Raw genomic sequence first — 17,418 nt, 5'->3', positions numbered from 1 at the left:
CTCCCAGCACACAGTTAACCCTTTGATTGCACCTCATGTTAACCCTTTCCTGCCCAGTGCCATCAGTACAGTGTTAGTGCTTTTTTTTTTTTGCACTGATCACTGTGTTGGTGTCACTGGGGATGTCAGTGACACCAAGTCAGTTCCCCCCCAGTGTCAGAATGCCCGCCGCAGTCCCACTATAAGTTGCTGATCGCCGCCATTACTAGTATTAAAAAATAAAATCCAGTATCTATACCACCATTAGTGGACGCTATAACTTTCACGTAAACCAATTAATTTACACGTATTGGGATTTTGTTTTAGCGAAGACACGGAGCAGAATACATTTTGTCCTAAATTTATGAGGAAATTTTCATTTTTCATTTTTTTTACTGGACATGTTTAATAGTCAAAAATATTGTTTGTTTGTTTTTTTCAAAATTGACTGTGTTTTTTTATGATGAAATTTGATTTATAATAGAAAAAAGTCCAAAATATTGTTTTTTCCTCAAAATTGTTTCTTTTTTTTTATAGCACAAAAAATGAAAAACGCACAGGCGATCAAATACCACCGAAAGAAAGCTCAATATGTGGGGAAAAAAAGCTGTAAATTTAATTTGTGTGCGGGGTTGCATGACCGTGCAATTGTCAGTTAAAGTAACGCAGCGCCGTAATGCAAAAAATGGCCTTGTCAGGAGGGGGGAATCCTCTGGAGGGGGAGGGGGTAATAGACCCCTTACTAGTCCACCTTCAGTAGGCATTTAACCACTTCCTGTCCGGCCCATGTATATAAATGTCCTCCCCGCCCCCTGCTTGTGCACGCTCCTCCGGACACAGTGGAACACCGATCACCGTACGGGACCTCTGTGTGAAGTCCCGATCATGTGATCACCGATTGGCCAAACAGTGATCACATGCAGAGTAGTAAGCAAGATGTCACTTCTGACATCATTGCTTACTACGTGTGAAATCTGTGAATGATCACATGGTACAGGGCTATTCACAACAGCCTTGTACCATGTGACAAGCTGTGACCAATCACAGCTCACACAGTATTTCTCAATGGCTGCAAGAATGCAGCCTTTATGGGTGTAAAAGCAATCAGTGTAAAAATAAATAAATCTTCATCACCCCCCACAAGTAGTACAGTGTCACCATGGTGACCCTCACTGCTAGGGTGACAGTATGTAAAAAAAAAAAAAAACATAAATAATAATATGAAAAAAAATAAAAATGTAAAAAAAAATGTTTAAATTCTAATTTTAGTTGTATTTGGGTTATTTATTTATTTTTACTAAAAAGATAACGGAATACATTTTGGCCAAGATTTATGATGAAATATTATTTATTTGCAAAATTTCATAAGAAAAACACTTTTTTCCAAAAGGTTTGGACATTTTCATTTATATAGCAAAAATTTTTTTTATCGGTCTCAAAAAAATGCAAAAAAATTCATATGGGAGCAGTGTTGCATGACCGCGCAATTGTCATTCAAAGTGTGATAGCACTGAAAGCTGAAAATTGGCCTGGGCAGGAAGGGGGGGGGGGGGGAAAGTGTCCGGACTGGAAGGGGGTGAAAGCGTCCGGACTGGAAGGGGGGGAAAGCGTCCGGACTGGAAGGGGGGGAAAGCGTCCGGACTGGAAGGGGGGGGAAAGCGTCCGGACTGGAAGGGGGGGGAAAGCGTCCGGACTGGAAGGGGGGGGAAAGCGTCCGGACTGGAAGGGGGGGGAAAGCGTCCGGACTGGAAGGGGGGGGAAAGCGTCCGGACTGGAAGGGGGGGGAAAGCGTCCGGACTGGAAGGGGGGGGAAAGCGTCCGGACTGGAAGGGGGGGGAAAGCGTCCGGACTGGAAGGGGGGGGAAAGCGTCCGGACTGGAAGGGGGGGGAAAGCGTCCGGACTGGAAGGGGGGGAAAGCGTCCGGACTGGAAGGGGGGGAAAGCGTCCGGACTGGAAGGGGGGGAAAGCGTCCGGACTGGAAGGGGGGGAAAGCGTCCGGACTGGAAGGGGGGGAAAGTGTCCGGACTGGAAGGGGGGGGAAAGCGTCCGGACTGGAAGGGGTTAATAAATATCCAAAATATAGAATAATAAATCATGGCAGGGTATTGCTCAGACGTTTCCTAGGAGGGGGAGGGGACATCCAACAATGTAACATAAAGTAGCGATTACGCCAAAGTACAAGTAAAGGACCCGTAACGGCTACTGAAGGAAGGGTTTGGGCCACCATTCCGAGCGGGGGTTTGGTGTGTGGGTCAGGACAGTGCAATCAGATAGTACAGTGGGGGAGGGGAGGCCTTTTATCCCATGAAGAGCGAAATTTGGCACAATGTCTGCTGGTGTGAGCGCTGGAGGTTCAAGTCTTCAAGTGTCACTGAACCCCCAGCATTCTAATCAGTCTGTAGATGCAGGAAAGCATGCTGGTTATACTCACTGTGGAACCTAAGGGGTTAATCCTCTGCATTGTGTAAAAATGCTGTTTGATCCTGTCTTCTCTGATCCTCCCCTTCTTCCAGTGTCCCCTTCTTATCTCCTGATAAGACATAACGTGTGGAGACACTCTGCACATGCTCAGTTTGGTGTGTTCTTTTCTTTTTCTCAGGCAGGTGCATGTGATCAGCACAGGGCCAGACAGCACTGTCCAGACAGAGGTCAGGGGTTCTGCATCCTCCTAGAGCAAAATGAAAACTACTCCTACAAGCTTTAACCAGTACTCTGCCAGACACTGATAATAGTCACAAGACTGCTATATACTGTTGATGAGAAAAGGGGTTTAGCAGTTTATATTTACTAAAATAATTTCATTTCCATGTTCTGTGTACTGTGGGAGACCAGATATAGTGAATGCAGGGTCCGGGGAGAGCAGATATAGTGAATGCGGGGTCCGGGGAGAGCGGATATAGTGAATGCGGGGTCCGGGGAGACCAGATATAGTGAATGCGGGGTCCGGGGAGAGCGGATATAGTGAATGCGGGGCCCGGGGAGAGCGGATATAGTGAATGCGGGGCCCGGGGAGAGCGGATATAGTGAATGCGGGGCCCGGGGAGAGCGGATATAGTGAATGCGGGGCCCGGGGAGAGCGGATATAGTGAATGCGGGGTCCGGGGAGAGCGGATATAGTGAATGCAGGGTCCGGGGAGAGCGGATATAGTGAATGCAGGGTCCGGGGAGAGCGGATATAGTGAATGCAGGGTCCGGGGAGAGCGGATATAGTGAATGCGGGGTCCGGGGAGAGCGGATATAGTGAATGCGGGGTCCGGGGAGAGCGGATATAGTGAATGCAGGGTCGGGGGAGAGCGGATATAGTGAATGCAGAGTCCGGGATGAGCGGATATAGTGAATGCAGGGTCCGGGGAGAGCGGATTTAGTGAATGCAGGGTCCGGGGAGAGCGGATTTAGTGAATGCAGGGTCGGGGGAGAGCGGATCTAGTGAATGCGGGATCTGGGGAGAGCGGATCTAGTGAATGCGGGGTCCGGGGAGAGTGGATACAGTGAATGCGGGGTCGGGGGAGACCAGATATAGTGAATGCAGGGTCCGTGGAGAGCAGACCCGGACACTGCGGAAAATGCATCGGTGTCAACCTGGGGTTAATGTGAGCGACAACACAGGAACACAATGGGAAGATGGGCGAGAGTGTTGTCACCCTTTAACAGGAAGTGCCTGAATAAGGACCTGCATGGCAGGATCACCAGGTTTTTTTTTTTTTAATGAAAGCTGCACATTTACAAATATTGAAAGACTGATGTAATAAAAGGCTTCTGCCAGTTTTTATTGGGCGGGTTTACACATATAATATTGAAAAAAAAGAAAAAGGAAATTAGTGTTTGGGCCGGTTCACACTGCATGTGTTTCAGTTGCGTTTTTTCTGCATCCAAAATGAACAGAAAGTAGTAGACAGGAGCCAATTCACCTACCAGCATGTCTTTGGAGTGTTGGAGGAAACTGGAGTACCCGGAGGAAACCTACGCAGGCACAGGGAGAACATACAAACTCCAGGCAGGTGATGCCGTGGTTGGGATTTAAACCAATGACCCGAGTACTGCAAGGTGGAAGTGCTCACCATTTAGCCGTTGTGCTGCCTGTATAGATGTAAATACATTCCCCCCCCCTTTTTTTTTATAAGTGATCACATTCCCTCTGTTCTGTGCTGCATAAGGAGCTAGGGGAGGAGAAACTACAGAACACTGATCTTCCCTGTGAATGGCTAAGGGGGGGGGGGAAGGCATGTCAGTAGAAGTCTGATCATTGGAGGAGATCAGGCTGAGTTCTTAGCATTGCTAGAGAACTGACCACGCTGTGCTCTCATGCCTAGCGTGGTCAGTTTTTAATCGGACAACAGAGGGGCTGGTGGGAACATCAGGGATTTCACACAAAGATAACAGGATACTGGCACACAAGTACATGAATCATTGCTAGAGAACTGACCACGCTGTGCTCTCATGCCTAGCGTGGTCAGTTTTTAATAGAACAGCAGAGGGGTGGCGGGAACATCAGGGATTTCACACAACGAGAACAGGATACTGTCATACAAGTACATGGATCATTGCTAGAGAACTGACCACGCTGTGCTTTCATGCCTAGTGTGGTCAGTTTTTAATAGGAAAGCAGAGGGGCTGGCGGGAACATCGGGGATTTCACACAAAGAGAACAGCATACTATCATACAAGTACATGGCACAGCCGGCACAGGGATATAAAATGTTGGGAAATGTTCTATGCTCCCCCCCGGAATCGGACAGGGCTGGTGCCCGGGTGGGAGCGCCCCCCCCCGGGGATCGGACAGGGCTGGTGCCCGGGCGGGAGCGCAGCATCCTGCATTCTCTCAGGGTGGGTGGCGTTCAGCAGGAGAGGAAGCTGCAGCCGTAGCAATTCAATATGCAGCAGAGGAGTCACAGGCTGCGTCCCCCCCGGTCAGGTTCAATGTAAAACCTCAGAGTTGTCCTGCTGGTGACGGAGGTGTACTGCGCTGGCATTGTCTCTTCTCTGCTGCAGGGAGAATCTCTCCTACAGCAGACAGACACTGACTGACAGGCTGGGACATCCCTCCCCCACTGCACCAAGGGGAATCCCTGCCATCCAACAGGGAGGGATCATCGCCTGCAATGCTACGCTGTACGTCACCCCATCGCCCACATCTCATAGGGCTCTTACAAGACAAAACTAGTTGTTTCCACTTTTTTTTTTTTAAATCTGCAGTTTTTGTTAAAATAGTCCCTGGTGATCCTGCCATGAAGGTTCTTTTTCAGACGCCTCTTCTGGGGTGACAACTGTCTCTCAATTGGGCTCACATTGCTCATGCATGGTTGTCACCATCAGGAAACATGAGAAATGCCATGCAGCTTGATCCAGCTATCCAGGAGAATTTTCAGGAATGTCCAGATCACTCCACTCCGTACACCGTGTTGTACATGACCACTCTTCGCCATATACTGTGTTGTACATGACCACTTCACTCCATGACTGTGTTGTACATGACCACTCTTCTCCATATACTGTGCTGTACATGACCACTCCTCTCCATGACTGTGTTGTACATGACCACCCTTTTCCATATACTGTGCTGTACATGACCACTTCTCTCCATATACTGTGTTGTACATGACCACTCCTCTCCATACACTGTGTTGTACATGACCATTCCTCTCCATGACTGTGTTGTACATGACCAGTCTTCTCCATATACTGTGTTGTACATGACCACTCCTCTCCATGTACTGTGTTATACATGACCACTCCATTTAATACACTGTACTGTACATGACCACTCCTCTCCATACACTGTGTCGTACATGACCAATCTTCTCCATATACTGTGTTGTACATGACCACTCTTCTCCATATACTGTGTTGTACATGACCACTCTTCTCCATATACTGTGTTGTACATGACCACTCTTCTCCATATACTGTGTTGTACATGACCACTCTTCTCCATATACTGTGTTGTACATGACCACTCTTCTCCATATACTGTGTTGTACATGACCACTCTTCTCCATATACTGTGTGGTACATGACCACTCTTCTCCATATACTGTGTTGTACATGACCACTCTTCTCCATATACTGTGTTGTACATGACCACTCTTCTCCATATACTGTGTTGTACATGACCACTCTTCTCCATATACTGTGTTGTACATGACCACTCTTCTCCATATACTGTGTGGTACATGACCACTCTTCTCCATGACTGTGTTGTATATGACCACTCCACACACTGTTGTACATGACCACTCCTCTCCATACACTATACTGTACATGACCTCTCCTCTTCATACTCTGTGCTGTACATGACCACTCCTCTTCATACACTGTGCTGTACATGACCTACTCCAAACCATTCCTTTCCATACACTGTACTACCCTTGACCACTCCTCTCTATACACTCTGCTGTACATGAAAAACTCCAGACGTCTCTTCTCCATACACTGTGCTGTACGTGATAAATTCCAGGCCATGCTTCCCCATACACTATGTTGTACATGACCTACTCCAGACCACTCCTCTCCTTATGCTGTACAGTATGTGACATGTTTCCGACCACTCCCATTCATGAGCTGTGCTGTACATGACCACTCCATTTCATACACTGTGCTGTACGTGACATACTTCAGACCATACCTATCCATACACTATGCTGATGTTCCTTAAACTACTTCTCTCCATATGTTGTGATGTGCATGACATACTACAGATTGCTCCTCTCTATACACTGTGCTGTATATCACATACTTCAAACCACTTCTCTTCATATACTGTGCTGTGTGTGATATACTTCACTTCATACCTCTCCTTACACTATGCTGCACATGACAAACTCCAGACCTTTCTTCTCCATACACTGTGCTGTATGTGACAAATTACAGTCCATGCTTCCCCATACACTATGTTGTACATGTCCTACTTCAGACCACTCCTCTCCTTATGCTGTACTGTATGCGACATGTTTTGTGAGCTGTGCTGTACATGACCACTTCATTCCATACACTGTGCTGTACGTGACATACTCCAGGTCATACCTGTCCGTACACTATGCTGACGTTCTCCAGACTGCTCCTCTAGATAGGCTGTAATGTACATGACATACTACAGATAGCTCCTCTCCATACACTGTGCTGTATATCACATACTTCAAACCACTTCTCTTCATGTACTCTGCTGTATGTGATATATTTAACTTCTTACCTTTCCTTACACTGTGCTGCACGTGACATACTACAAACCACTCCCCTCCATATGCACTGCTGTACATAAACTCCAAATCCTTTCCCCTTTCCATACACTATGCTCAATCTACCCCAGGCTACTCCTCTCCATACATTGTGCTGTATGTGACATAGTCCAAACCACTCAACTCCATAAACTGTGCTATATGTCACATACGTCATACCTATCCTATCCATACACTATACTTAACACACTCCAGATCACTACTTTCCATACATTGTGCTGTATGTGACATACTTAAGGCCATTATGCTACATACACTGGGCTGTACATCACATACTGCAAGCCATTATTCTCCATACACTTTATATATTGTACATCACATACTCCAGACTTCTCCTCTCCATACATTGTGCTATACCTCACATAGTCCAGACCACTCCTCTCCATACACTGTTCTGTACATCACATACTCCAGACCTCTCCTGTCCATACACTGTGCTGTATACAACATACTGCAGACCACTCCTCTCCATACACTGTTCTGTACATCACATGCTCTAGACCTCTCCTCTCCATACATTGTGCTATACCTCGCATAGTCCAGACTACTTCTCTTCATACACTGTGCTGTACATCACATACTCCAAACCACTCCTCTCCATACATTGTGCTATACCTCACATAGTCAAGACCACTTCTCTCCATACACTGTTCTGTACATCACATACTACAGACCACTCCTCTCCATATATATATGACATACATCATTCCACACCTCTCCATACACTGTGCTGTATATGACATACCTCAGTCCACACCTCTCCTTACACTGTGCTGTATATGACATACCTCAGTCCACACCTCTCCCTACACTGTGCTGTACATGACATACCTCGGTCCACACCTCTCCATACACTGTGCTGTACACGACATACCTCAGTCCACACCTCTCCATACACTGTGCTGTACACGACATACCTCAGTCCACACCTCTCCATACACTGTGCTGTACACGACATACCTCAGTCCACACCTCTCCATACACTGTGCTGTACACGACATACCTCAGTCCACACCTCTCCCTACACTGTGCTGTACACGACATACCTCAGTCCACACCTCTCCATACACTGTGCTGTACACGACATACCTCAGTCCACACCTCTCCCTACACTGTGCTGTACACGACATACCTCAGTCCACACCTCTCCATACACTGTGCTGTACACGACATACCTCAGTCCACACCTCTCCATACACTGTGCTGTACACGACATACCTCAGTCCACACCTCTCCCTACACTGTGCTGTACACGACATACCTCAGTCCACACCTCTCCATACACTGTGCTGTACACGACATACCTCAGTCCACACCTCTCCATACACTGTGCTGTATACGACATACCTCAGTCCACACCTCTCCCTACACTGTGCTGTATCCGACACACCTCAGTCCACACCTCTCCCTACACTGTGCTGTATACGACATACCTCAGTCCACACCTCTCCCTACACTGTGCTGTATACGACATACCTCAGACCACACCTCTCCCTACACTGTGCTGTATCCGACACACCTCAGTCCACACCTCTCCCTACACTGTGCTGTATACGACATACCTCAGTCCACACCTCTCCATACACTCTGTGACCTTATCAAAATTTGCAGAAGGGGGGGAGGGGGTGTTAAAAATAGGCGGTTGAACTGCAGTTTTACCACCACCCATCTTAACCTCACATGCTGGCCGGGGGGGTACACATGCCATAGCTGCTGCAATAATGACACCCCCATGTCTCATACTGCCACCAAATGCAATCCATTAAAATGATTGGACCCGTGCCGCAACCACCCGCGTGTAACGTACGGCACAGCAAAACAAGTGTCCTGGATCTCCCAGCCGCCCACCAACCGCCCTCTGAAAAGCCTGCTACTGGGAATCGCCTTTCAGAGGGGCAGCAATCCCATCCACAATGAGCCCTCAATGCTACTGATATCTGCTGTTGTACAGCGGGGGGGGGGCTGGGCTCCCCCTCCAGGGACGGACCGGCATTTCTTTTCATCCCACCCAACAATCCATCCATCCATCCCACCCAACAATCCATCCATCCCACCCAACCATCCATCCATCCCACCCAACAATCCATCCATCCATCCCACCCAACAATCCATCCATCCATCCCACCCATCCATCCAACCCAACAATCCATCCATCCATCCCACCCAACAATCCATCTCACCCAACAATCCATCCATCCATCCATCCCACCCAACAATCCATCCATCCATCCCACCCAACAATCCATCCATCCCACCCAACAATCCATCCATCCATCCCACCCAACAATCCATCCATCCATCCATCCCACCCAACAATCCATCCAACACACCCAACAATCCATCCATCCATCCATCCCACCCAACAATCCATCCATTCATCCATCCCACCCAACAATCCATCCATCCCACCCAACAATCCATCCATCCATCCCACCCAACAATCCATCCATCCATCCATCCATCCCACCCAACAATCCATCCAACAATCCATCCATCCATCCATCCCACCCAACAATCCATCCATTCATCCCACCCAACAATCCATCCATCCCACCCAACAATCCATCCATCCATCCCACCCAACAATCCATCCATCCATCCATCCATCCCAACCAACAATCCATCCAACACACCCAACAATCCATCCATCCCACCCAACAATCCATCCATCCCACCCAACAATCCATCCAACACACCCAACAATCCATCCTACACACCCAACAATCCATCCATCCCACCCAACAATCCATCTCACCCAACAATCCATCCATCCCACCCAACAATCCATCCATCCATCCCACCCAACAATCCATCTCACCCAACAATCCATCCATCCATCCCACCCAACAATCCATCCATCCCACCCAACAATCCCTGCGCTCCCAGGACCATGGAAGCTCCTCCTTGTTTCCTTTCTCATGTCCCACATCTCCAGCAATTCCTAGAAAGCTGCCTACCCTGGAAGTCTGCCCAGATACAATGACATCATCCCTCTGTCCTGATTGGCTGGAATTTGTTTTGTTTTTTTTTTCTATTGGTTGACAGCGCAGATGTTCTTGTATCCAGGCAGATTTTATGGGGGGTAAAGTGAATGGTTGGGCCCCTTTCACAGCTGCAGACAGTTTGTCCGTTTATCATCCGTCCGTTAACGGATGAAATAAAAATGGACATCAGTGCATCCCTATGGCCCCTTTGACACGGGCGTTCCGGGTTTATTCATCAGTTCAGTCACGTTCTTTAAAAAAAAAAAAAATGGATCAGTTCACATCAGTTTTTCATAAATTTACGTCCGTTTACATTAGTTTACATCCGTTTTAATCTGGTTTAATCCATCCACATCTGTTTTTCATCCGTTTACATCAATTGTATATCCATTTACCAGGGGTGGACTGACAACTCATAGGGCCCCCGGGCAATAGGGGATCATGGGGCCCCTGTGTCCTTGCCCAAACTCAAAAAAGCCTATGAAAAAGGTACCAGGGGCATCTCATGGGGCCCCCTACTGACCCCAAGCCCTCGGACAGTGCCCAAGTTTCCAAACGGTCAGTCCGCCCCTGCCATTTATATTAGTTTTTCATCCGTTCAGTCATGTTTTTTCAAAGAAAAAACTGATCCGTTCACATCCATTTTTCATCCGTTTACATCAGTTTTTCCATATGGTTTTTCATCTGTTTACATCTGTTTTTCGTCCGTTTTCATCAATTTACATCTGTTTTTCATCTGTTTACATCTGTTTTAATCCGTTCTAATCCGATTACATCAGTTTTCATCCATTTACATCGGTTTTTTATCCAGTTTCATCTGTTTACATCCGTTTTTCATCTGTTCTCTTTTTTTTGATCAGTTCAGTCACGCTTTTTCAAAGAAAAAACTGATCCGTTCACATCAGTTTTTCATCCGTTTTCATCAGTTTACATACGTTTTTTGTCTGTTTACATCTGTTTTAATCAGTACTAATCCGAATACATCTGCTTTTTGTCCGTTTACATCTGTTTGTCATCCGTTTTCATCAGTTTTTCATCCAGTTTCATCTGTTTACATCCGTTTTTCATCCATTCCATTTTTTTCATCAGTTCAGTCATGTTTTTTCAAAGAAAAAAACGATCCGTTTTCTTCATCCATTTACATCTGTTTTTCATCCGTTTACGTCTGTTTTTGTGTTTTTATGTACATTTTTCATCCATTTACATCCGTTTTTTGTCCGTTCTGTTTTTGCTTGGAAAAAACGTGACTGAATGGATAAAAAAACAGATCAGTTCACATTAGTTTTTAATTCGTTTTTTCATCTGTTTTTCATCGGTTTATATCCGTTTACATCCATTTTTATTTGTTTACATCTGTTTTTCATCCATTTACATCCTTTTTGTCCATTCACATCCATTTTCAGCCGTTTTTCATCAGTTTATATCCGTTTTTCATCAGTTTACATCCGTTTTTCACCAGTTTATGTCTGTTTTTCATCAGTTTACATCCGTTTTCGTCTGTTTACATTCATTTTCATCTGTTCCGGTTTTTTTAACAGAAGAAAAATAGGGTTTACTTTCGTTAAAAAAAAAATGGATGTTAACGGATGCGGACATTAAAGAGCTCCCGGCCGCCCTATAGCAGAAATACTGCTACAGGGCGGCACAGGTGCGCAAAATCACGTGTGTGTATGTATATGTATATATATATACGTGATTTTGCATTTCCGGGTAGGGGGCAAGTGTGAGCCACACATGTGCCCTACCCGTGCCGCCATTCACAGCCGCTGCTGTCAAAGGGTCCCGCCTGGTGATTACCTGCCGGCGCCCGATTTTAACAGACAATCACTGGCGGGGAGGAGGGATGCTTTGTTTACTAACAGTCCTCCTCCCCGTCAGCTCGGGCACACTGCACAGCACAGCCATCCAGAGCAGTGTGATTACAGTGAAGCACACAGACCCTGCCCCCTAGTAAAACACGCCCAGCACACAGTTAACCCTTTGATCACCCCAGATGTTAACCCCTTCCTGCCCAGTGCCATTAGTACAGTGCCAGTGCTTTTTATTAGCACTGATCACTGTATTGGTGTCACTGGGGATGTCAGTGACACCAAGTCAGTTCTCCCCAGTGTACGAATGTCCACCGCAGTCCCGCTATAAGTCGCTGATCATTATTACTAGACGAAAAATAAATCCCAGTATCTATACCGCCATTTGTAGACGCTATAACTTTCACATAATCCAATTCATTTGCACGTATTGTGATTTTTTCTTAGCAAAGACACGGAGCAGAATATTTTGGCCAAAATTTATGATGAAATTTGATTTTTTTAACTTTTTAACTGGACATGTTTAATAGCAAAAAAAAAATAATTTTTTTTTCTCTAAACTGACTTTTTTTATAGCACAAAAACTAAAAACCACAGAGGCGATCAAATACCACCAAAAGAAAGCAATATTCGTGGGAAAAAAGGATGTAAATATCATTTGGGTGCAGCATTGCATGACTGCGCAATTGTCAGTTAAAGTAACGCAGCGCTGTTTTCCTCTGGAGGAAAAGAAATGTAATTTCCAAACACAGAAAGGTTTCTTCACAGTAAGAGCTGTGAAAATGTGGAATAGACTCCCTCAAGAGTTGGTTGTGGCCAGCTCAGTGGATTGCTGTAGGAAAGTCCTGGATTGTTTCTTGGATACACAGAATATAACTGGATATAACATTTATAGGGAAAGTTGATCCAGGAAATATCTGATTGCCTCTCGGGGGGATCAGGAAGGAATATTTTTCCCCTGCAGGAGCAAATTGGATCGTGCTTTGCTGGGTTTTTTGCCTTCCTCTGGATCAACTGTGGGTGTAGGATTATAACTTTTTTCTTTTTAATGCTTGAATGGATGGACTTTTGTCTTTTTTCAGCCAGACTAACTATGTATCATAAAAAAAGGCCTGGTCCAGAAGTGGGGGGGGGGGGGGGGGTAAATCCTCAGGAAGGCAAGTGGTTAAATCCTCGCCACTGAAATAAACAAATGGGCGGGTCACCCCGCCCCCTTGTTTACTTTATAGGCGGGACTAGTGACAGTTCCTTCTCCTGATAAAATAAAGGGAAAAAAAAAAAAAAAAAAAAAAAAAAGACAGCAAGTGAGGCAGCCTGAGTGTATACACTGCCCCTCTCCTGCCCCCTCCTTGCACACACTGCTCCTCCCCCATGAAGAGGACCTGTCACTTATATGTTATCACATAGGCAACTATTGGTCCCCATTAAAATAAGTTGAAAAAAACCACTTAAAAGTAAAAAAAAAAAAAAATTGGAGCCTGCCCACCCCTCAGATCAGAGACAGTCAACAGTCAACAGAATCAGGTTATGGAGTGCAGGACGTTATAGACCAGAAGGCATTGACTAAAGCAGGGCTTGAAAAAGCCACTCGCCAAATGCGAGGAGAAATTCCTCTGTGGCGAGCGGCTGCGAGTACAGATGAAGAAGCATGGAGCGACTGCGCATGCGCTCCAAGCCTCATTGTGAAGCCGAGTTCCGGTTTACAACTTCCGGTTTCCGTGGCATCGCCATTACAGTGGCAGTGCCGCTGAGGGGACACGTGCAGGAGAGACCCGCTGTCCACCCCCGTGGGGGTGTCACGATATAAGGTCAGGTTCAGAGACCAGTTGCTACAGCAGTTGTAAGGCTTACCTGAAACCAGCAGGATTGGTACACCAGCGGCCCACCCTGGGAATGACGCAGGCTCACCTGAGGTGCGGGGTCTAAGCATCCACCGGTCTTCCCCAGAGCTCCTAATGGTGGAGATGGATTTGGCTGCGTGTGAATGCCAGGTCGCAGATCTCAGGATCACCCCACCAGGGAATGAGTAGGCTGGAAACCAAAAGCGGATCAAACAGTTCAGGGATCAAACAGAAGCGGAGTCAGTCACAAGCCAAGGGTCGGTCACCAATGGTAGTAGATAGGATGAGGCAGAATCGTAGTCAGTAGCAAGCCAAAGGTCGGTAACGTAGAGGAAGACGGCAGCAGGAACAGTAAGCGGGATATTGGCTGGTAAGGCACAATAATCTGGCAAGGAGGAAGTGGCTTTTATAAGGAAGTTCATGGGAGGAGCAAGGAGTTCAAGGTTCAAGAGAAATCAAGGCACAATGCAGGATTATCCAAGAATTGTCAAGGGAGCTGTCCAGCATTCCAGATAGCTCAGTGAGAAGAGACATTGCCTCCCACTGCAGAAGGACCAAGTTCAATCCCAGGCTCTGACAGTACTCCCCTCCTCACAGGACGTCCCATGGATGTCTTAGGACCAGGCTTGTGAGGAAACCTCTGGTGAAATTCTCTTGTCAATCTAGGAGCATGGACGTTTTCTTCAGGCTCCCAAGAATTTTCCTCTTGCCCATATCCTTCCCATTGGACAAGATACTGCAATTTTCCTCTAAACATCCTAGAATCAAGAATCTTCTCTACCACATATTCTTCTTCACCCTGTACCTCAACAGGTGGAGGAGGAGGAAGAATTCTTCCAGAGAAAGGATTTTCATGAAATGGTTTGAAAAGTGATACATGAAACACAGGGTGAATCTTCATACTGTCAGGAAGTTTTAAGCGAAAGGTGACTGGGTTGATCTGAGCAGAAATCTGGAAAGGTCCCACAAACTTTTGGCCCAACTTTGCAGCTGGAACATGAACCTTCAGATTTTTGGTAGATAGCCAAACCTTGTCGCCCACATGAAAGATAGGAAGTGATCTGCGATGACTGTCGGCAGCCCTTTTATAATTTTCCTGAGCCTTCCCCAAGGCTTCGTTTAACTTCGCCTGAATCTCCTGCAATGTAGTTAATCTGTTGGCAACAGCAAGAATTTGAGTTGTGATAGGGAGATCCGGGATAAAAACTGCATGATACCCCATATTGAGGAAAAAGGGGCTTTGGGAAGTGGAGCTATGTTTAGCATTGTTATAGGCAAACTCTGCCGTAGGTAGATCGTCCACCCAGTCATCCTGAAGATAACTGACGAAGCACCGAAGGTACTGTTCCAAAGTTTGATTGGTCCTCTCAGTCTGACCATTAGATTGTGGATAAAAAGCAGAGGACAGGTTAACGGTTACCCCTAAAGCTGAACAAAAGCTTTTCCAAAATTTTGAAGTAAATTGTACTCCTCTATCAGATACCACATCATCAGGGATTCCATGTAATTTAAAAACATCTCGAACCATCAACTCCGCAGCTTGTTTAGCAGACGGTACCCCCTTAACCGGTATGAAATGAGCCATTTTGTAAGGTGGTTGACAACGACCAAGATCGTAGTCATTTCTCTTGAAGGAGGTAATTCGACTATAAAGTCCATAGAAATTGACCCCCAAGGCCTTGATGGAACAGGAAGTGGTTGGAGCAACCCCAAAGGAGAAGCTCGGGGTGTCTTATGATGTGCGTATGTCAAACAAGAGGCCACGTAGCTTTTGATATCTTTCTTATAACAAGGCCACCAGAAGGAACGTGCCAGAAGATCCTCTGTTTTTGACATCCCAAAGAGTCCCGCCAGTTCGGAGTCATGCACTAATTTCAGGACTTCCACCCGAGCCGACTCAGGTACATAGAGACGGTGCTCTAGAGTCCAAAACCCGTTCTTGTACTCAAGGTTAATGTCTCTAGGAGGATCACTGAGAAGTGGGTAGTTCTCATACCCCTCTTTGAGAAGACTCAAGAATGTCTTTGCACTTGTGGCCCCTAGAAAGTTCTTTTGGGTTAGGATCGAACATTCGGAATTACCCTCCTGGGGAGGCTCTGACAGCATCCTTGATAAGGCATCGGCCTTGCCATTCCTCGATCCAGGTCGATATGAAATGATAGAATTGAATCTGGAAAAGAATAGAAACCAACGTGCTTGTCTAGAAGACACTCTCTTGGCCGAGTGAACAAATTCCAGATTCTTATGGTCAGTGAGAACAGTTACAGGGTGATTAGCCCCTTCTAGCAGATGCCTCCATTCCGAAAAGGCTTCCTTAATTGCCAGTAGCTCTTTATTCCCAATGTCGTAATTTCTTTCGGCTGGAGATATCAAACGGGAAAAATAGGCACAAGGATGAAGCTGTATCTTTTCATCACTTCGCTGGGACAGGATCGCTCCCACGGCAGAATTGGAAGCATCCACTTCCACTATAAAGGGTAGTTCAGGATGTACCAAGATTGGTGCGGAAGTGAAAAGAGTCTTCAGCTTTTCAAACGCAGCTTGTGCCTCAGAGGTCCACACGAAGGGTACCCCTTTCTTTGTAAGTTGTGTGATTGGAGCTATCACTCTAGAGAAGTTTCTTATAAATTTTCTGTAGAAGTTGGCAAACCCGACAAAACGTTGAATTTCCTTAACATTTCTGGGTGCTGACCAATCTACCACTGCTTTGACCTTCTCGGGATCCATGCTCACTCCCTCCGGAGAAATGATATAGCCTAAGAACTGGATCTGGGTTTGTTCAAACTCACTTTTCTCCAATTTAATGTAAAGTCTATTTTTCCTTAATCGTTCGAAAACTGTGCAAACATGTTTGCGGTGCTCCTCCCAATTATCAGAAAAGAGAAGGATATCATCCAGATAGGCAATTACAAATTGGTCCAACAGATCACGAAAAACATCGTTGACAAAATGTTGAAATGTTGCAGGGGCGTTGCAGAGTCCAAACGGCATCACCAAGGATTCAAAATGCCCACACCTGGTTCTGAAGGCAATCTTCCATTCGTGTCCTTGACGAATGCAGACAAGGTTATATGCCCCTCGTAGATCAAGCTTGGTAAAGATCTTGGCAGAACGAAGTCTTTCCAACATTTCCAAGATTAAGGGTAATGGATAGCGGTTTTTAATAGTGATTTTATTCATGTCTTGGTAGTCAATGCATGGACGCAAGGTGGAGTCTTTCTTTTTAACGAAGAACAGGGCTGCCCCCGCAGGAGAAGTTGAGTGTCTAATAAAGCCCTTTCCCAAATTATCATCGATCCACTCCCTGAGTACTTTTAGTTCAGGTTCTGACAGATTGAACAGGCGGCCAAAAGGTATTTCTGCCCCTGGGAGCAGCTCAATGGGGCAATCATATGGGCGAAGAGGGGGCAATTTATCTGCATTTTTCTTGTCACAGACATCCCGGAACTCATGGTAATGTGGGGGCAAATTGTCATATGACTGGATAGCCACTATATCACTTAGCGCCTCCTTGGTTGGTGACGGACTTGGTTGGCAAGGTTTTTTGCAATATTTATTTACAGTGGGAGGACG

At 46.2% G+C, this 17,418-nt stretch overlaps 1 protein-coding gene across 1 annotated transcript in view; it reads right to left on the bottom strand.

Moving 5' to 3' along the window:
* Positions 1-15,951, bottom strand: part of LOC149428962 (uncharacterized) — a 41,364-nt gene extending 25,413 nt beyond the window's left edge. Inside the window, exons 1-3 of the mRNA XM_089666895.1 lie at positions 15,927-15,951; positions 15,600-15,845; positions 14,441-15,051 (exon numbers count right to left, since the gene is read on the bottom strand). Coding sequence (XP_089523021.1) covers positions 14,441-15,051; positions 15,600-15,845; positions 15,927-15,951 — 882 coding nt within the window. The remainder of the gene's footprint in view (positions 1-14,440; positions 15,052-15,599; positions 15,846-15,926) is intronic.
* Between the last annotated feature and the right edge of the window lie 1,467 nt (positions 15,952-17,418).

The sequence above is a fragment of the Staurois parvus genome, unplaced genomic scaffold (genome assembly GCF_062004578.1).
Source record: "Staurois parvus isolate SC_StPar_1 unplaced genomic scaffold, SC_StPar_1.0 ptg002891l, whole genome shotgun sequence".
Taxonomy (NCBI): domain Eukaryota; kingdom Metazoa; phylum Chordata; class Amphibia; order Anura; family Ranidae; genus Staurois; species Staurois parvus.
The sequence above is the reverse complement of the archived record's forward strand: the minus strand, read 5'-3'. Positions and strand labels throughout refer to the sequence as shown.